The sequence below is a fragment of the Indicator indicator genome, chromosome 3 (assembly GCF_027791375.1).
Source record: "Indicator indicator isolate 239-I01 chromosome 3, UM_Iind_1.1, whole genome shotgun sequence".
NCBI lineage: Eukaryota > Metazoa > Chordata > Aves > Piciformes > Indicatoridae > Indicator > Indicator indicator.
This window is the reverse complement of record NC_072012.1, coordinates 17,067,880-17,087,036: the sequence shown is the minus strand read 5'-3', so window position 1 is coordinate 17,087,036 and position 19,157 is coordinate 17,067,880. Positions and strand designations below refer to the sequence as shown.

The window sequence follows — 19,157 nt, the reverse complement described above, 5'->3', positions numbered from 1 at the left end:
ATAATTAATTCCTCTTAAAGTCTCAGAAAATGGGATGTTCTGCAAATCTTTAAAGAAAAGCACCAGGAAACGCTTTGTGAGTGATGCCCCAATCCAGATGAGGACAAGTACTCATGTTGTGCTATTTTGAGGAAGAACCTCTCTGAAGATGTTCAAGGTCAGATTGGACAGGGCCTTGAGCAAACTGCTCTAGTGAAAGGTGTCCCTGCCCATGGTGGGGCAGCTGGAGCTAGACGATTTTTAAGGCCTGTTCCAACCCAAACCATTCTATGATTCTGTGACTCTGCCTTTATTTGAGGGCATTAGGCAGGTGCTACAAATTGTACTGGTGCTGGAAGGGATGAAAGCTTTTGGATGGGGACAAACTGCAGACCATGCACACAGAAGCCGTCAGGTATACCATTTGTGGGGACTGACAACAAAAAATCTCTGTGCTTGGAAAATGTTGTCTGGGCAACCAATTATAATAAATAACAAACCAACTGAAAAAAAAAAGCAACACTAAAGAAGAGCTGTCTCCTGTGCAAAAATAAATGAGAAAGAACAAATATTTAAAGAGGGTTTCTGTGTGAAAGAGGGGGGAAAACTCCTGTCAGCACTTCAGAAATAAACGGCTGTGACCTCTTGAACCGTGATGAGCAAATCCTGTGTTCAGTAAGGTAAGAACAGGCCTGGAGGCACTCGTGGAGCTATCAGTGCCCAGACCACGAGTAATGGGTGCTCTCAAACATCTCTCAAAGCACTACAATTTGTGTCACACTCGGAGAGCTTCCTCTCCAAAACAGCAAGTTTCCTTATGTAAATGGCTACACAAAGGCTGTATGAGATCTTCTCAGTGCCCAAGCAGAGACAAACTCCCTCATTTTCATCAGTGCTTCAGCAATCATCATCTGAGCTTCCTAGTGTCTCATAGACTAATTCCAGTCAGTGCCCATTTCAGAACAAAATAAAAAGTGTTAATTAAGGATAGAAGAGCTGACAGCAAAAATTATGGAAATTGCTGTCTCAGCTCAATTCCTGTTAGTGCTTTGGAAGAAGATTTCCAGTCTGGTGTGATAACAGAAGACAGCTATTCAGGATGCATCCTGACTCATATGTCTTAAAATAAAGAAATGATGGGCTGATGACTCACAATCATTGGAAAGCAAAGAAATCTGTTCATTTCCCTGATGTATCAGGATAGAGTGTGATTGTGCAGTGTGAAGATAATGTCCAGAAAAAGGTGTTCCTGGGACAAATGTGTATCACTGTGTCATAACCCCATCATCTATTTGAATTCTCATATCATGAAAGCAATGAAAACAGGTGAAGGGGCAGCTGCAAAGCAATAGGAGCCTCTCTCTGACTGCTGGAAAACCTCAGGTCTTCTCCCTGGAAAAAACTGAGACAAATCTATCCCTGGGCAAGCCACTGTCATTTTAGTTTCATGAATTTCCTGGATACCCCAGAGATTAATTTTATCATCTCAGCTGGCTAACTAGGTATTGTAGGAGGCACAGGTTTATTGAATCCACCTCATGCATGAAGTGAGCCTTTTAAATAGTGTTTGCTTAAACAGACCCTGTCAGGACCTGCCGTATAATCTCATATTCAGTCACTTTGACTTTTTTTTAATAAGGATGCTGATAAACACACTGTTAATGGGTAGCCTGGTACAATCACTACTTGACGGACTGAAGAGCATAGAATAAATGACAGGAAACAATTTGACACTGTCCAGGAAGGCTCGAGGATCTCTGAAGAGCTTTTGCATACTGACATCTAGCAGTCAGTGACTTAACAAGGTTGTAACAGAAGATTACTGAACATGTCTGAATAAATGTAGTTAGCTCATTTTACTGTCTTCCGTCAGGGGAAATCTGAAAAACGTTATCCTTTATGATTCAAGTAATATGTGTTACATTTGGTAAAGCTTTCTCATTTTACAGGTGCTTCTATCAATGCTTTTGAGGATATTTTTCACGTGTTCCTAGTTTAGCTGCAGGCAGTGTCTTTGAGCAAACTCATTTTGCAAAGGATTAAAATCATGAAAGTGAATCCCACAAACCCTGAGCTGGATTGCAGGATGGGGCCCCAAAGCAGAACAACACATAAACCAAAGCACCACCAACCTCTGAAATCTCTATTTCTAACAAACGTCTGGAAAATCCCACGTGCACTATGTAGTGGTACTGGAAAACAAGCTTTGTCCTCTTTTTACTATGTGCCTGTATTGCAGCTGGGAAGAGTGGGTGGACAGTACAAGTAAATCTCTTACCAACATAGCCAGGAGTCCCGCAGGCTGTGGACATCACATCTCCTTTACCCTCCATCTTTGACAGTCCAAAGTCACTGATCATGATTTTTGACTCTTCATCCTGACTGTAGTAAAGCAAGTTCTCAGGCTAGAAAGGAGAATAAGCAAAATAAGTTTCGAATATGTAAGTCCAGTAACAACTTCTCTCACTTGATGGGTTGCATTTGATACAATACTTTGTCGCATCATGGACTTAAATAATTTTGTTCCCCCAAACCCCAATGAGTTGCTCTTACAACCTATATGGAGATCCTCTCCAAACTCCTGTATGGCAACTATTGGAAGAAGCTGACACCTTGAGCTTTGAGTAACTTTCCTTTTCTCCTTTGGCACTGCAAGTAAGAACTATAGCTCATCCTTTAGTTGTGAGATGTGTCTGCATATTGCCACTTCAGGGTGACAAAACTGAAGGATTCATTTGAAGGCAAGTAAATACGGTAAATCCAGGCAGTGTAACGGAGAAGTTTTATAAAGAATCTAGAAAGAGGAAAGCAATCGGCATTAGAGAAATTTTTTATCTTCTCCACTGAAAATAAACTGTTACGAGAGAGAACAGAATTGCAGGAGGATGTTTCAGCTAGAGCTGATTAGGAAAAAAAATGCTGCAGCACTAAGCACAATGACTTGTTTACATTGTGAGAAAACAAGAGCCACTCCCCAAAGCCTAGTGACTTTATGCCAACATCAGGAGAGTTGGAAAGCCCAGCAAACTCCATCTGCTACAGCAGAGTCCTCCATCCATATGTTTTGAATGTGCTGAGGCTATACAGCAAATCTCTTGCTAAGTGCTGTGAGAATACACTTATTCTCCTACTTAATAACTGGGCTCACAAAAAGTTCCAGCATCTGGCCAGCATGCTGACAGTCATGGGTAATGGGAGGCCATTGCACCGCCTGGACCTTGTGGTCTTCATCTATAAAAGTGTCCAGAACCTGGTACAAATGCCCATGCATATGCAACACATTTTGTCTATCAGCCTGCTGTGTGCTCCACACAACATCATCAAACTCCTTGGGATACATCCAAGCTTGGACTTGTAAGAAAGAGCAATTGCCCTGGAGCAGTGCTGGCATCTACTCCATTCTGGAACCTCCTGTTCTGGGGAAAGTGGGGATTAAGAAACACCAGGGGGATGACATGAGCTCCACCCAATTCTGAGGTTTCTGTTTTATCCTCAAGCTGAGTTTAAAGCATTTTCTGGCTTTCTGTCCCCAGTGTGAAGTCATGTGGTGATGTCTTTATCCATGGGACACAATGGCCATGAGAGGATTTACAAGCTGCATCCACAGCTGTGAACCAGCTGTGACTGAGACAAAAAGAGAGACAATTCTGTCCACAAAAATACCTACAAAGTTGTACCATTTATGTATTGTCCAGCACGGGTTTACGAAAGGCAGGTCCTGCTTGACTAACCAGATCTCCTTCTATGACTCAGTGTATGAAGGGAAGGTTGCAGATGTAGTCTATCTGTACTTTAGTAAAGCCTTTGACACCATGTCCCACAGAATCCTCCTGGAGAAACTGGCTGCTCCTAGCTTGGATGGGTGTCTTAGACAGGCATATGACCTGATCTAGCTGGGGATGTCCCTGCTTACTGCAGAAGGGTTGGACTAGATGACCTTTAAAGGTCCCTTCCAACCCAGTGCATTCTAGGACTCTAGCATTCTAGTATATGCTTTGCTGGGTAAAGATTGGCTGGATGCCTGTGCCCAAAGAGTGGTGGTGAATGGAGTTAGATCCAGTTGGTGGTCAGTGATAAGTGGTGCTCCCCAGGGCTCAGTACTGAGGCCAGTTCTCTTGAATAACTTTTATCAATGATCTGGACCAGGGGATTGAATACCTCCTCAGTAAGTATGCAGATGACACCAAGTTGGGAGGAAGTGTTAATCTGCTTTAGGGTAGGAAGGCTCTATTGAGGGACCTGGACAAGCTGGACTGATAGGCTGAGGCCAGCTGTATGAGATTCAACAGGACCAAGTGCTGGGTCCTGGATTTCAGTCACACCAACCCCATGCAACACTACAGGCCTGGGGCAGAGTGGCTTGAAACCTTCCTGGTGAAAAAGGACCTGGGGGCATTTGTGGTCAGCCAGCTGAATATGAGCCAGCAATGTACTTAGGTGGCCAAAAAGGCCAAGAACATCCTGTTCAGTATCAGGAATAGTGTGGCCAGCAGGACCAGGGAAGTGACTGTACCCCTGTACTTGTTACTGCTGAGGCTGCACCTCAAACATGGTGATGAGTTTTGAGCTCCTCACTACAAGAAAGACATCAAGGTGTTGCAGCAGGTCTAGAGAAAGGCAACAGAGCCAGTGAAGGGTCTAGAGCACAGGTCCTAGAGGAGCAGCTGAGGGAATTGGGGTTCAGCCTGCAGAAAAGGAGGCTCACAGGAGACCTCACTTCCCTCTGCAAAAACCTGAAAGGAGCTTGTAGCAAGGTAGGTGTTGGCCTGTTCTCCCAAGTAGTGAGTGACAGGCCAAGAGGAAACAGCCTCATGTTGCACAAGGGGAGGTTTGATCTTGGCATAAGGTAAAATTTCTTCACCAAAAGGGTTGTCAGGCACTGCAACAAGGAAGTGGTTCTATCAACATCCCTGGAGTTATTTGAAAGATAAGCAGATGTGGTGCTGAGGGACATGGACGCTTGGTAGTGTTAGGTTAATGGTTGGACTTGATGATTTTAAAGGTCCTTTCCAGCCTAATTGATTCTCTGATTCTATGTTTCTTTCTCATGATACTTCATAAGTCCAGTGCTCTAACTGCCCATTATAATGCTGGCATTGTTTTCAGGCAGCATGTGTGTCCTGATTTTTACTAGTGCACTTCTGAGGGCTTGCTAGAGCTGGTATTAAGGGAAAGACAATTATTTCCTAATGATTTCTGCTGACTCACCTCAGGCTCCCACTTATATTTAGTAAGGCCAAAACCCCACCCATTTAAAATTTAAACTTCTCTAAAATTCATTTAAAAGAATTCTGGTTCTTCAAACTGGTTAATTCAAAGAGTGTTAATGAGGTGACTCTGTATGAAGTGAAGCTGCTCAAGCCTTTCAGTCCTTGACTTCCCTGGACTTCATCCACTGCCATCTCCTCTTGTTATCTGCTACTGTGTTACTTAGATTAGAGAGTTGGAGTCCAGATCTACTTTTCTCAACTACAGCAAGTACTGTTTTGGTATATGAATAACACATAATTACAATAAATAATTGTTATGGACATTTCAAGGGTTGTATCTTTATAGAGTGGATTCTTTCCCCAAGTTTCTTTCTGGGGATCACAATTTGAAATTTAATCTTATGTTGATGTTTTGAGGTCATAAAAATTCTTATTATATCCCTGTTTTCACCACCATGGTATGTTTACGGTAATGGAAATTCACAGCAGGTGTTCCTTATATACCATATTTTATGAGTCATTTTAACAATTGATATGGTACTGACAAAGACTTGCAAACAAAGAAAGAGAAAAAAATGCCACTGGGGAAGATTGGTTTGATCTAAATTCAGCATGTCCTTACATAAACTCCAAAAGTAATTTGTACATGAATTTGCTTCCCAATTACCAGATTTCACCTCATAAAACGTGGGCTTTTTAATAAGACTGAAGTGAGCACTACAGCCTTCCTTTAAAGAGAGCTTGTACAATGGGGTATCTCTATTAAGAGGGCTCAGACCTCCCTCCAAACCCACTGGTGGCAGAAAGAAGCCTGAAGTTATTTTCTACAAATTGAACTTGGGAGAGGTTGGTGACGTTAAAATACTAACCAATGCTTCCATACTGAAATGTGATGGAACTTGAATAAATATGAGAATATTTCTACACACTGCAGCATAAGAGGAGGAAATAAAGGTGAACTGAAGGCAAAACATAAAGACTGTAGGAGATGGAGGACTAACCAGTGCCCCATTAGAGAAAATCCATTCTTTGGGACTGTTAGGACTAAACTTTACAACATGGAGGAGGAAATATTGTGTGTGGACATCAGTGTATATTTTCCTTCAATGGATTCAAGGTTTTGCCTTAAAAATGTGTTAGATCAGTACTTTAAAAAACCCCAACAAACATTTCTACTTTCTATTATTCAACTCTGTCTCTCGAAGTAAAGATAATAGGATGTTCCCTTCTGGCAGAGGTGAACAGGACTGCAGCAAGTCCCTTGCCGCAGGAAGGTGCGGAAGAGCTTGCAACCCTACAGAACGGCCCCCACACAGCTAAAAGAACCTCACATCTGGAGTCAAAGAATTGCAGAAAGAAACAGCTGCATTGAGTATCTCACAAAAAAAGGCCATGCCTGCCTCTTCTGGGCACTGCTCCATCTTCAACAATTCTGGTGCTGGTGATTACACCAATAATGGGCTTCAATTTGGCCCCACTGCATTGTGTTTTGGCAACAAGCCTGTCATGTCTTAATGTATACCACATAATATTTCACATCAGCAGATAAAAAGTAAACAAAAGTATTTGTCATCACCATAATTTTTCATCCATCTTAAGGCATAATAGTGAGGCCCCATTCATAGCACTACAATCTTCACTAAGAGCAGCTGTCAAAATTTGAAGCATTAAACTGTATTAACAATGCTAGTAATTTTAAAACGTTTTGGAAAAAAAAAGTATTTAAGAAAAAACAAGCAAACAAATGTATTTAAGAAAACAAACAAATAAACAAACAAAACCACCCAACCCAACTTTGTGGGTTTTGACTGTATAAATGTTCATTAAACCTTTACACAACATGACTCATTTAGTCAAATTCCACTCCTTTCATATGGTGACAATTCAAGGCCACAGCATCAACACCCAAGGAAACTCCTGTTTGGAGCATGCCTCTAAAACATAACCAGAGGTGTTAAGCAATTCACTGAATTCTTCATTCCTGCAGTAAGCTTTGGTAGAATCAACTAGCCCATGAAGGGAACCCACAGTGGCATTTTTGACATTTCTATCTTTTTCTAATGTCTTCTGATAATTTATTATTGAAGACACTAAAGATGGGGAGGTTTAGCTGTGTGTTACGAAATTCAGGCCTTTCTGTTTATCCTAGTTTAAGACATTGGAAGGAAACAAGACAGTAATAATGTTTGGGTTTGGGTTTTTTCGCCTTGTGCTGAGAGTTTTTGATGTGACAACACTTTACAGCTGAAAGAAAAATTATCTGAAAATCACATTGGCACACATTGTTCCTTAGAAGAATCCTTGCTGTTAACAGTGTCTCCAAAAACATCATTCGACTCTCTCACACTATTTATTGTTAGTAATTATTATTAAGCAAATGTAGCACAGCAAGTCAGCAAGATACTTTACAGCAGTAAACGCATCCCAGCTGAGATGAGTTTCCTGCCCTAATGGAACATTTTGGATCTTAGTGAATGACTATTTCTCCACATCATATGTGCAAAACTCCCCCTGTAACAGCACTGATTGCAAAGTCCTTGTTAAAACCAACTACAATGGTAGGATATGGAGCCTTCAGAGCATCCCTCTTACGGTAAAACCTTTCTGAAACAGCCAACCCCAGTTGAGGCTGGAATTAATTTGTTAGACTTATAATTACGCAACCCTAATTAACACTGCCTGGAGGATCAAGTCATGCCACAGTCATACCTTGAGGTCCCTGTGCACGATTCCCATTCGGTGCAGGTAGTAGACAGCATCCAGGACCTGCCGGATCAGGGTGCTGGCGTCCTTCTCGGTGTAGAACCCTTTCTCAACAATGCGGTCAAAAAGCTCTCCCCCAGACACTCTAGAAAACAGGACATGATGCAGAAATGTGAGAATACGCTTGGAAATGTGATTTCTGTCTTCTTAAATGATGATCAAGGCCACGCACTAGCTACAGGTGGTACAAGCACACATCCACCTGGAGCTCTGGTGGCTCTCCCACTGTCCCAGCAAGCATTTGGCTTTGACTTTTCCATACTCCAAGGGCTGGTCATCCTATAATGGAAAATAAAATCCATCACACATCGGAGAGTGGTCAAAGACTCACTGGAACTTTCAGAGGGAAATCACAACTGTACTCCAGGAAGAGTCAGGGGAGAAGACACGTTTCCATGCTCTCTGTAGGGAGCTTTGTATAGGTGAATTTGGTCTCCCTTCTTGCTGGTGCTGGCCCACCTCACTGGCTCCCTACTAGTGTGATCCCCTACGGTTCAGTTTTCACTCCACCAGTGAAGGCATGGGTTTCACCATGGAGGAATGGTCCCATTCTTCTTTCTGCATTGGCAAGTGAAATGCATACAATAGTTGCTGCCAGTACTTATAGAGTATTAGTTTATTGGAGGACTCTGTGCCTCTGGCAACTTTAAATGCTCTCAGAGGTCCCACCCTGTACTTGCACATTCATTTATCAGCAGCCACAAACCCTTTAGGCAGAGCACGGCCTCTGCCCAGCACTGGTAGCAGACAGTTATTGATGAGGCAGTGTAGATTATCAGTGCAATTAATCACCAGATGACACAGATGGGGAAAAGAATCCACAACTCAAAGAGGAAAGAAAATAAAATCTTGACATCTCACTATTTAATGTTTTCTATATTACACTTTTCCTCTGCCCTGCTAGAAATAACATGTTCTCAACCCAATTTTAAATAAAGAATGGACACATAAAAACTCCCTGGAGCAGCACATAGGGAAACAAAAGAGGAAAGAAATGGCTGAGTAATTAAAATAATAAAACTATGAGCAAAACTTGGCCTGCTAGGGTAAAGAAAAGATTTCCATTTTAACAAGCAAAACCTATTGAAAAATAAAATGTATGTGATGTGTTTTTTCAGCAAGTTGCACCACTTAATGTATCATAAACAGCACAGTAAAACTTTCTTTAAAAACAAACCTAATAAAAAGAAAATAATAAATTATTAGAGTCATTAAATATATATGGGCAGGGAGCTTGCCATTATATGAATACTAGGTAATTCAGCCACTCCAAGAAATAATCTGCTTGAATAATGCCATGAAATCATTTGCTAGGGAAGTTTGGAGCCTGAATGGGAGAGAAGGCTACTGCTAAAAACATACATATTTGACTTTGTAAATGAAATCAACCTTGGAACAAAAAAAACCCCAAAACAACCAAACAACCAGACCATGCTCCTATTAAGTGCTAGGCAAACAAATCAAATACCTTGCTAAAATATTGACATTAAACTGAAATTCTGCAGCAAAGGTGAAGTTTACCCAGGGTCTGAAGTTCACCTGAGAGACCACTGCCCATACCAGGAGCTTGCTGGAGCAGCAGTGCTGGCTTGACAGTGGGGCAGGGAAAAGTCCCTGATACTGCACTGATTTGGAGAGCCTGTGACTTAGAGCACAGCAAGGAAGGAGGCATGAAGTGGCAGAAGCACCATCACAAACAACCTGCTCTGCAGTGCCACCCTGAATATTGCACACGAAAACTTGAATTAAAACCCTTTCTTTCCTAGATTGTCACAATAAGAGTTGTACTTCTCATATCCACATAGGGGGGTGTGTGTATGTATGTATATATTTATATACATATGTACATATACACAGAGCGTTACTCCAAGCGCCTCTCAACCTTACACTCTGCCCAACACATTGCATGCCTTGCCAAGGGAGGACAGGCACACCTCTGCCTCCCTTTTCACTGGAAGCAAACATGATTTTATTGAATCTGGCTCCTATTAGCTGTCTTTTTATACTTCCTCTACAGCCTTTTTGTTTCCCATGGATTGATTGGCCTGAAAATTGAGCCCACACAGTAATTAAGATGGCTGAAGACAGCAGATTTCTCCATGAAAATGCTGTTCTGCAATTTCATACAGTTACTTTGGTTATATTCAAGAGATGGACTCCTTTAGCAGATACTGAATTACATCACACACTTTGCTGCATTTGCAGACAGTGTACTTCCACAAAGACTTTTGTATTAAAATGACAAAATTTCCTTCCATGCCAGTTCATTCCCTATCCCCCTTAAGCCTCATTCTTTAATCAAAAGCTTTTCTTAGTCAGATTTAGTCCAGTAGATCTACTGTACCCAGACTCAATCTGTTTATAATTATATTTCAACACATGGAAAATATTTGCAGCCTCTTCAATGATGCTTTGCAAACCAGATCTTAATCCAAGGACGCGGGAAGAGCAGCTGGTAAGTTTGCAGCCACTTGATTATTCAGTGCCAACAGCATCCCAGGTACACCCTGAGAATCAAGGGAGCCACGCTCCTATTTATTCATGTCGTGATGGTGTTATGGGACCTGGAAGTGGCCTTACATGTTTGCACTCACCTATAGGGACTCCCTGCTGTGGGCAAGAGTCATGGCTGGCATTTACCTCCCAGGGATGCTCTGCAACTCAGCACCCAAGACTATGGCTACTTTCCACATGGAGCTTATGTCCATATGTCCACTGGGGATGCTGCTCCCTGTATGGGCCCAATACTTCAATAAGTCAATGCTGCTCCAGGAGCAAACCAGCAAGGGCAGCTAAACTCACTGTGGAGATGTGGCCTGTTTGTCTAAATCTGGTCTTGATCCCAGTCCCCTAAACTTGGCATCCTACTCTGAGCAGAAATGGGCACTCACAAAGCACTGCTCAAATTTGTTTGCCCCAGGATTTATTATTCTGGGATTTGAGGGATTTTTTTTGTTTGTTTGTTTTAAATTTATTTTTTATTTTTTAGTGGCAGTGTAACCTTTGTCCTCTCTATGGCAATTCTGAGAAGTACACAGGAGACAAGAGTTGAAACTGCAGGCAGTAAAACCATGTCTTTGTCTTAAAGAAATTTAAGACAAAGTTTTCTGACTAGAAAGAGAGGGCAGGAGGGATTTCTCATTACTGAAAGAGAGCTGTTCCTGTTGTGCAGCTGGCACTGGCTCCTGGAGCCGGACACACTGTCCCAAACAATAGCACAAGAAACCTTTTTCCCCTGCTGATTTCAATCTTGGTTCCCAGCAAAGAAAAAGTCAAAGGAGGAGTAGCCAAGTGCAATTACTTGAAGAGCATTTAACCCTGGAAACAGCTCAGGTGTCACATTGTAGCATTGGGCCTCTCTGGGGACTCAGCTGGGCAAAAATCAGCAAAGCATGGATGTCTATTGGGAATGTGTGCAGCTCCATCCCTTGTTCCTTCCTCAGCCACTGTACAGTGGCTTTTCCCTGGTTCAACAAGCAGCACTGTGAAAGTCCAGCATGTGGAGAAAGAGCTGAACTGGCTGTCCATATCACATATGTCATCCCAGCATATGGCCTGCCTCAACCCAAAAATACAGGAAACAACTTCAAAATAACGTCCAGAAGATTCATTTAGTCTAGAATGAAAAATAAACCAAACTCATCCATAAATATGAATACTTTTCATTTCTATTACATTTTTTACCTGAGGTTATGTGCCTTTAGTACACATCACTAACCACCCACATGAAAAAGTCCAGAATAACATTACTTCCATTTCTCACTGAAAAAATAAAGACAGAAACTCTCAGTCTTGACCCAATGGAACACTCAGGACATATATAAAAGTTCTTTTCCACAAGCCCTACCCCACTAAGAATTACAGTTATAAATACAGGTTGGAAAAAGCCTTTAACATCATCAAGACCAACTATTAAACCAGCACTACCAAGCACATCACTAGAGTATGTCCTTAAGAGCCACATCTACATGTTTTTTAAATATCTACAGGGACAGTGATACAACCAGTTCCATGGGCAGCCTATTCCAGTGCTTGAAAACCCATTTGGTGAAGATATGTGTCCTAATGTGCAATCTACATCTCCCCTGGTGCAACCTGAGGCTATTTCCTCTTGTCCTGTCACTTGTTACTTGGCAAAAAAGACTGACCCCAAACTCCCTACAATCTCCTTTCAGGTATTTGTAGAGAGCAATGAGGTCATCCCTGAGCCTCCTTTTCTCCAGGCTAAACAACCCCAGTTCCCTCAGCCCTCCTCATAAGACAGGCTCTCTAGACCCTTCACCACCCTTGTTTCCCTTCTTTGGTAATGCTCCAGCACCTCAATGTTTTTCTTGCAGCGAAGGGCCCAGTGTCAAGTAGAGGGGGATGATCACTTCCCAGGTCCTGCTGGCCACACTATTTCTGACACAAGAAGGATACATTGCCTTTAAAACATAGTTTGCAGAGTAGATCTAGCTTGACCATATGAAAAAAAAAGAGCTATTAGCTGTAATTCTGCTGGGGAGACTCAGACTTCACTCTTGTTCCAGAGTTTCCTGAGGTAAATGCTTCCAGATCTAGTGTTTCAATAAGGAGACTTCATAAATCAGTCATGTAAATGATGGAAGTCTGTCAGAGCATCTAGCCTGATGCTGGAGTTTGCAATAAGCTCCTACAGTCCCTCGGTCTGGGGTCAGCTATAGAAAGTTTGCCCAGTTCTAATGAAGATGAACAAGGAAAATGAGACAGATGTTAAAAACATAATCTGTGTTCATTGTTATGTTTTCAATATTTTATTTTCCTGGCTGGATTTGGGGATTTTTCCTCTTGTTTCTTCCTATTTTGGTGTTTAATGTAGATCCAAATCTCCAGCACAGGCTGCCACACTTGTGTCTAAGTTTAGCATAGGTTTCAAAAAACTTTGAAAATGCCAATGGTTTTGTGTAGGGGGATGAGCTACCTCTTTTTTGGGCTCTGTGTGTGCAGCCTGTTGGCTGAACACCCTGCACAGACAGCAGAAAAGGACTGTCACAATCCTTATTAGAAGAAAAGGAGAGAGTTGAGGAAAAAAATCACCATTGGTATCACACTTTAACTCATTTCATCATCAAGTTCATCTGAAGAGAGCCAAACTGACAAGAAGAAAGCAACCCCTATTGCAGGTAAGGAGAAAGGATGTCATCAATCTTTTTCTGAAGCATCCAATTCCTTTGCAATATCACTAGGAAAGCAGAACATGCAAAGTTTCAAAGAAATGCTTTGATTGAAGATGAGCACCAAACAAAAACTCCCTTGTAATTTAAGGCTCTAACTCATAAACACAAACCAAGAGCCAATCTCTCTGGACTTCTGATGGTTTTGCCAGCAGTGTGAAACCTGCACTCACATATTGCAGGTCACCTTACTAGGTACCTGCCAGACCACCCCCACAGCAGGGCTGGCTGGCAGGGGACATCCTTACATATGTTAGCCTTCAGGTAAGACAATATATGAATAACAGAACAACTAAATGCTGAAATTAAAAATATGTTAGTTATATATCAATACTAATGTATTCATATTAACTTTTTGTTCTCTTGCTGGTACCATCTGTGTGTACAGAGAAATCCTCTCATTCATTCACCCCTGCATCCCCCATGGTTATCAAGTGTAGGAACCTTTTGCTTGTTTTAGGAGCTTGAAAAATAAAACCCTTTGAAATATCACTTTGACTTCTTTGCTATTTGGCAAAACATTGATGTTTTTCTTTTCTGTCTCTTTTGGAGTACAGGCTGGAACCATTCTGGGTTGTTTACTCCTTGACAGTTTAATTGCTTCTTATCAAAAGTCTCATTGATGAACTCATCAGTGGTGGATTAAAGCAAAGAATCTCATCAAAGCTACTCAGAGCTTGTAGGTTTTTCTCTCCAGAAGAATGTGAAGTTCATGTAATGCTTCACTGCTGTTCAAGTCATGATCCAGCCTCCACTGGACAAGTCATCAAAGCATCACTTTGCCATCACAAAACATCACAAAGCCATCAAAGCTAACTTTGGGTTAGCAGAACCAACAAGCAAAGGCAGAATTGTCCCTAGAGACTCACTAATACTGTTTAAACCTGCAGATTAGGGATGCCTAAAGGGAATACATTTGCAGCAGGAGGCATTCCAGGCCAACATGAAAAATAAGTTAAATATGAGCAATACCCTGTGAACAGCTTATGGATCAGGAGTTACACGTTCACAGTGTCCTACAATATAAATCAGTAAAAGCTTGTAACTCAGCTGCTGGGGTGTGAGGCTGGAAGTGTGAGGTGAGATAAGAAAAACTGAAGGGACTATTCCTGGGAAGTTCTGGCTTTATTACTTTTCTCTAATGAAGAAATTCTTATTAATACAAATATGTCCATTTAAAAATTTTATTTTCTTTTTAATGGAGAGTTTTTCTGTTTGGCTTTAAACTTTCTCTGCATTTTGAAAATGCATGAGAACCAGAAGACAAACCTGGCCAACTTGCTGTGCAAAAGGAAAAAGAAATTGGCTGCCCTGATCTCATTGTTCAAAGGATGTAGCACATAAGAAAATGAGTAAACAGACTAATAGATTTTAGACCCAGAGAGGAACATTATGATTATTGAAAGACTGACCTCTTTCAAATATAAGTATGTGATTAAAATTGTCCTTGTGCCAGTAATCTATGGTGTTAATCAGGCAGGGACAGATACTGCTGTTGAAATACTCCACGTCATACAGAGACTTGCCTTATTCAATATACATCTAGAGAACAGCATTGGCTTTTTCATTTGCAGCACGTCATAAAACATGCAGATTGAACAAGGCAAGGATTTTCCTTGTTATTGCAAATAACACTTTAAATCACTTGAGCTTTATATCACCCCCCTTAAAATCTGACAACATAAATATATGCTCCAAGGCCACGAAAAAAAGGATGGAGGACTAATTTTGACTTATTTTTCTAGACTACAGTGGGGTTGGGGGGAGTGGTAGAGAGGGATGGATGAGCATTAGCACCCTCTCCTTTGATAGTGCTGCTCAATGCAACATTGCTGAGGAATTTATTGTGGAGGACTGATGGCTTCTCAGCCTTTCATCAGAGTTGTGATGGTGCCTGCACCAGAGGGCTGCCCCCAACCCTGAAGGCTTGTTCTGGAATGTTTGGGGAAAACAGTGTGGTCATGTCTCAGAACCAAACTAAGCAAACTAAACCAGGTTCTTCCTTGCATTAGAAGTTTTATATGACATTTGCTGAGCAGCTGTATTTGTGCTTTGAACATACTTGTTTCCACTGGGATAAGACTGCTAAGTCTCTGGAAAACTCAGCTCATGGATGTAATGTAGTTTGGCAGTTAAAATCTTTGGATAGAACATTTTCCTTTGGAGAATCCCTATTGTGGAGCTCGTTTGAAGTCTGTGATTTTTTGAAGCCAGTGCTGCCTTGTGTTATTCAAAATTTTACTCCATATTGAAATATTCATCATTGTTTTCAAAATTTTCTCTGGTTTCATCAGCTCTAGAAAGTGTGACAGCACTAATAGCAACCAAATGACAAAGGGACCTCAGGTTCTCAAGTCCCTTGTGACTAAACCTTACTGACTGACAGCTTATGATAGCCCGTCAAATGCCAGCAGCCCACTACCCTCCATCTATGCTTGTCCCCACAGAAAGCAGTGCATGGAGGAGACCAAGGACCTGCAAGCTACAGCAACATTTGTCCAGTGTTGCCATCACTATTTGTAAGGCATTTATCTGTAGTAAAGCAACCTGTGCTGGTAACTCCATCACACAGTCAAATCCTAAGGAAATATTGCAGCAAAATGTCACATCTCTAGTGCCCTGATGAGGTCTACAGATATAGTGAAAGGCAGAAGGTGGGCATACCTTGTTTTTCTGCTTTTCTGAACTCCATGGTTTAGTAGTCATGAGGTCTTGGGTGATACGTTGTACTTGATGATCCTTGAGGTCTTTTTCAACCTTATTGATTCTGTAATTCTGTGATTCTTACAGTTTTATTGGCACCCCCAGAAGAGCCAAGAAATCATCTAGTATTAGCAACTTGACCACACTCAAGTGTGCTTTTTTGTAATTTTAAAAATAACCTGTGGAGGGTGGTGAAACACTGGCACAGAGTGCCCAGAAAGGTGGTAGATGCCACACCACTGGAAGCATTCCAGGTCAGGTTGAATGGGGCTCTGAGCCACCTGATGTAGTTGAAGATCTCCCTGCTCACTGCAGGTAGGGTTGAACTAGTTGATCTCAAAGATCCCTTCCATCCCAAACTATTCTATGCTTCTGTGATATATGTTGACTATTCCCTAGTTTTCTTCATGGCTTTGCATTGAATTAAAAGGCAAAGCTGAGGCTCAGCAAGTGACTTTCACTGGTGCCCACCACATCAGTCAGCAGTTTGATGTCACCACACATGAATCCATATGTACAATGTTTCACCACAGGTGAACCACAAGTTTCACTATGAAAATAACTGGCATTTAAAAAAAAATCATTAAAGTATGTACAGGATACATCAAATAACTCGGATAGTTATTTTCAAATAAGCAATTACTCCATAATTTATTAATTTCCTTATGCGAGATGTCAGTAAACCAGTCAGCCCAATCACTCTTGTTCATTGTGCAAGATATATATGTGTGTGCGTGTGTGTGTGAGATTTTTTCTGCCTTAACCTTTTCCACTTTGCTTATAGAAAACAGAAAAGTAGAGCTCTGTAGACAAAACACCACACAAAATACTTTTTCCAATATCTGAGGGCTGGAACAATGTATTTCCTAACTGCTTTCCTATTCCTCCAGCTCTCCATAAAATAAGTGGATAGTTAAAATCTGGAGGAGATTCCTCACCTGACAGCAATTTAAAAGTAGGTCATGTTTCAGCACTAATAGATTTGGTTTGTTTTCCTTCCAGCTTGTTTTCCAATGGAAACCAACCTCAATGTCCTGCCAGTATTAACTAGGAAGAGCTGGACTAAAAATAATGAGAACCATTGTAACTGAAAATGGATACCATAAATTACACAATGTATATTAAACAATATGAAATAGAAGATGAATACAACACTAGAATTTATTCTAAATATAAAAAAAAGACCACAGAAAAAGTAAAGTTGCTCTCAGCTGGAGCTTAAATAGCCCAGCTTTTGTGTGAATAATGGAAACTTGCTTTTGTATGTATATTCCTTTTTCTGAGTCTGATTTCCACATGCTTCCTCACAAGCCAACTGGTCCAGATATGCTGTTTCACAAATCAACTTGCCAAGCAGTTAGTAGAAACAATACATAGGGAACTAAATATTAAACCCAAATAGACTAATGTAACTTTGAATGGTATAGATACATTGTTTTATCAAGCTGTTATAACAGCTACATATACATTTAAAGAATCATTAATGTGATCTTCAACTTAGGAGAAAGTGTGAAGAAACTTGCAGAGAACTGATGAAGAAAAACACTAAATCCTAGTTGATTGTAATGAAGAATTTCTTAAGAAGCAGCAAGTAATTGAAGCAAATACAAGGGGAAAACCCATTTTATGTTAATACACAGGTTTTAGTACATACAATATCTAAAAATATCTGGAAATAAATGTTGGAGTTATCAAGGACAGTTCCTTGAAATACTCTGTGGCCATGAAAAAAGCAAGCAGAAGGTCTGGGAGAAGGCCGAGTGAAATGAAGAAAATAATTTGCCCTCTAAACACCCATAGTGCACTCAACAATTCTGACGAAGTTCATCTCACTCCATCTTGCAAGCCTACAGAATAAGCACCCATATGAGTACTACCATCCTCATCTCCTTCAACCAACGCAAGGGAGGAGGCACTTCTAGGGTGTGATGCTGCTCTGGGTGTGAGAAACAGAAATACTCAGTTCTGTGTTCATTCAGTTGTATGCCACCTTGATGAGCTTTATGGAAAAGAGTCCTGAAGATGCTTTGGCATCGAACTTAGGAAAGTGAAGAGTAAGAAAAGCAAGCAGGACCAGAGAGCTTCTCCATTAAAAGAGATATCACATTTAGAAAGAAAAGAGATGACAAAGCAGATACAAGAGTGCTCTACTAAATCTTGAGAAGGATGGAGCATAGAAAAGGGAAATAGAAAGAATTATTCCACACCACAGATGACAAATGTAGGACCTAATGGAATCAGCAAGTGGCAGATTTAAGACAAAAGCATTTGTCGTCTGAGGGGCAAACCTAAAGCAGATGAATCTTCAGCATGACCCAATAAAATGGTGCTCATGTTCTTATGCTTGTGCTCACTGAATTAGTTATTGAATGATTGACTCAGCTTTGGTTTGGATGTGCATACTTACATTATGGGAGTCTTTTAACTCATTCACTTAAAATCAAATATGACAGATACATAGATTTTAAAGCCATTACGAAAATGACCCCAGACAAAACAAAGACTGTACAATTTTTACCTCAGATCCATAGCTCCCGGATGAACAAAACACTATTGTTTAGCAGCATAGCCAGGCTTGACATAGAAGATACCACTAATCCTTTGTCTGCTTTGTCCAGGGCTTGCTTACACACACTGACTAGCTACACTGAGGTTCTTTTCTGATGTCCTGTGACTGGATCCTTTTCAACACTGACTGCAGCGTCTTTGGCTATATTAAAGGCACCTTATTCTTTTTAGGTTTTGGTAACTTCATTTGTCCTGCTTCTATCTGATATTTCTCTAAAAAAAAAAAAATATATATTCATCAGCTACTTTTGCAGCCTCTGTGAAGAGCTAACTAGAAGCTGAGTGCATGTACAGTGGTGCTCATTTCCAGTTCTCCATTTGGACACTTAGATTATTAAGTAGCTTCTGACCTCCCCATCATAAGAAGGACACAGAGCTGTTGGAGCAAGTCTAGAGGAGGGCCACAAAGATGATCCAAGGGCTGGAACACCTCTGATATGAGGACAGGCTGAGCGAGATGGTTGTTGTTTAGTCTAGAGAAGACTCTGGGAAGTCATTAGAGCTGCCTTCCAATACACGAAGGGGTCCTACAGGAAGGCTGGAGAGGGACTTTCATAAGGGTGTCTAGTGATAGGACAAGGGGGAATGGTTTGAAGATGAGGGAGTTGGTTTAGACTGGATCTTAGGAAGAAGTTCTTCAGTATGAGGGTGGTGAGACTCTGGAATAGGCTGCCCAGGGAGGTTGTGGATGTCTCCTCCCTGGGGATCACAGAATCAACCAGGTTGGAAAAGACCTTCAAGA

General features: G+C 41.2%; 1 protein-coding gene across 1 annotated transcript in view; it reads right to left on the bottom strand.

Moving 5' to 3' along the window:
* Positions 1-19,157, bottom strand: part of CAMK1D (calcium/calmodulin dependent protein kinase ID) — a 218,190-nt gene that overhangs the window by 30,802 nt on the left and 168,231 nt on the right. Inside the window, exons 4-5 of the mRNA XM_054399522.1 lie at positions 7,899-8,037; positions 2,258-2,384 (exon numbers count right to left, since the gene is read on the bottom strand). Of these exons, the coding sequence (XP_054255497.1) occupies positions 2,258-2,384; positions 7,899-8,037 (266 nt within the window). The remainder of the gene's footprint in view (positions 1-2,257; positions 2,385-7,898; positions 8,038-19,157) is intronic.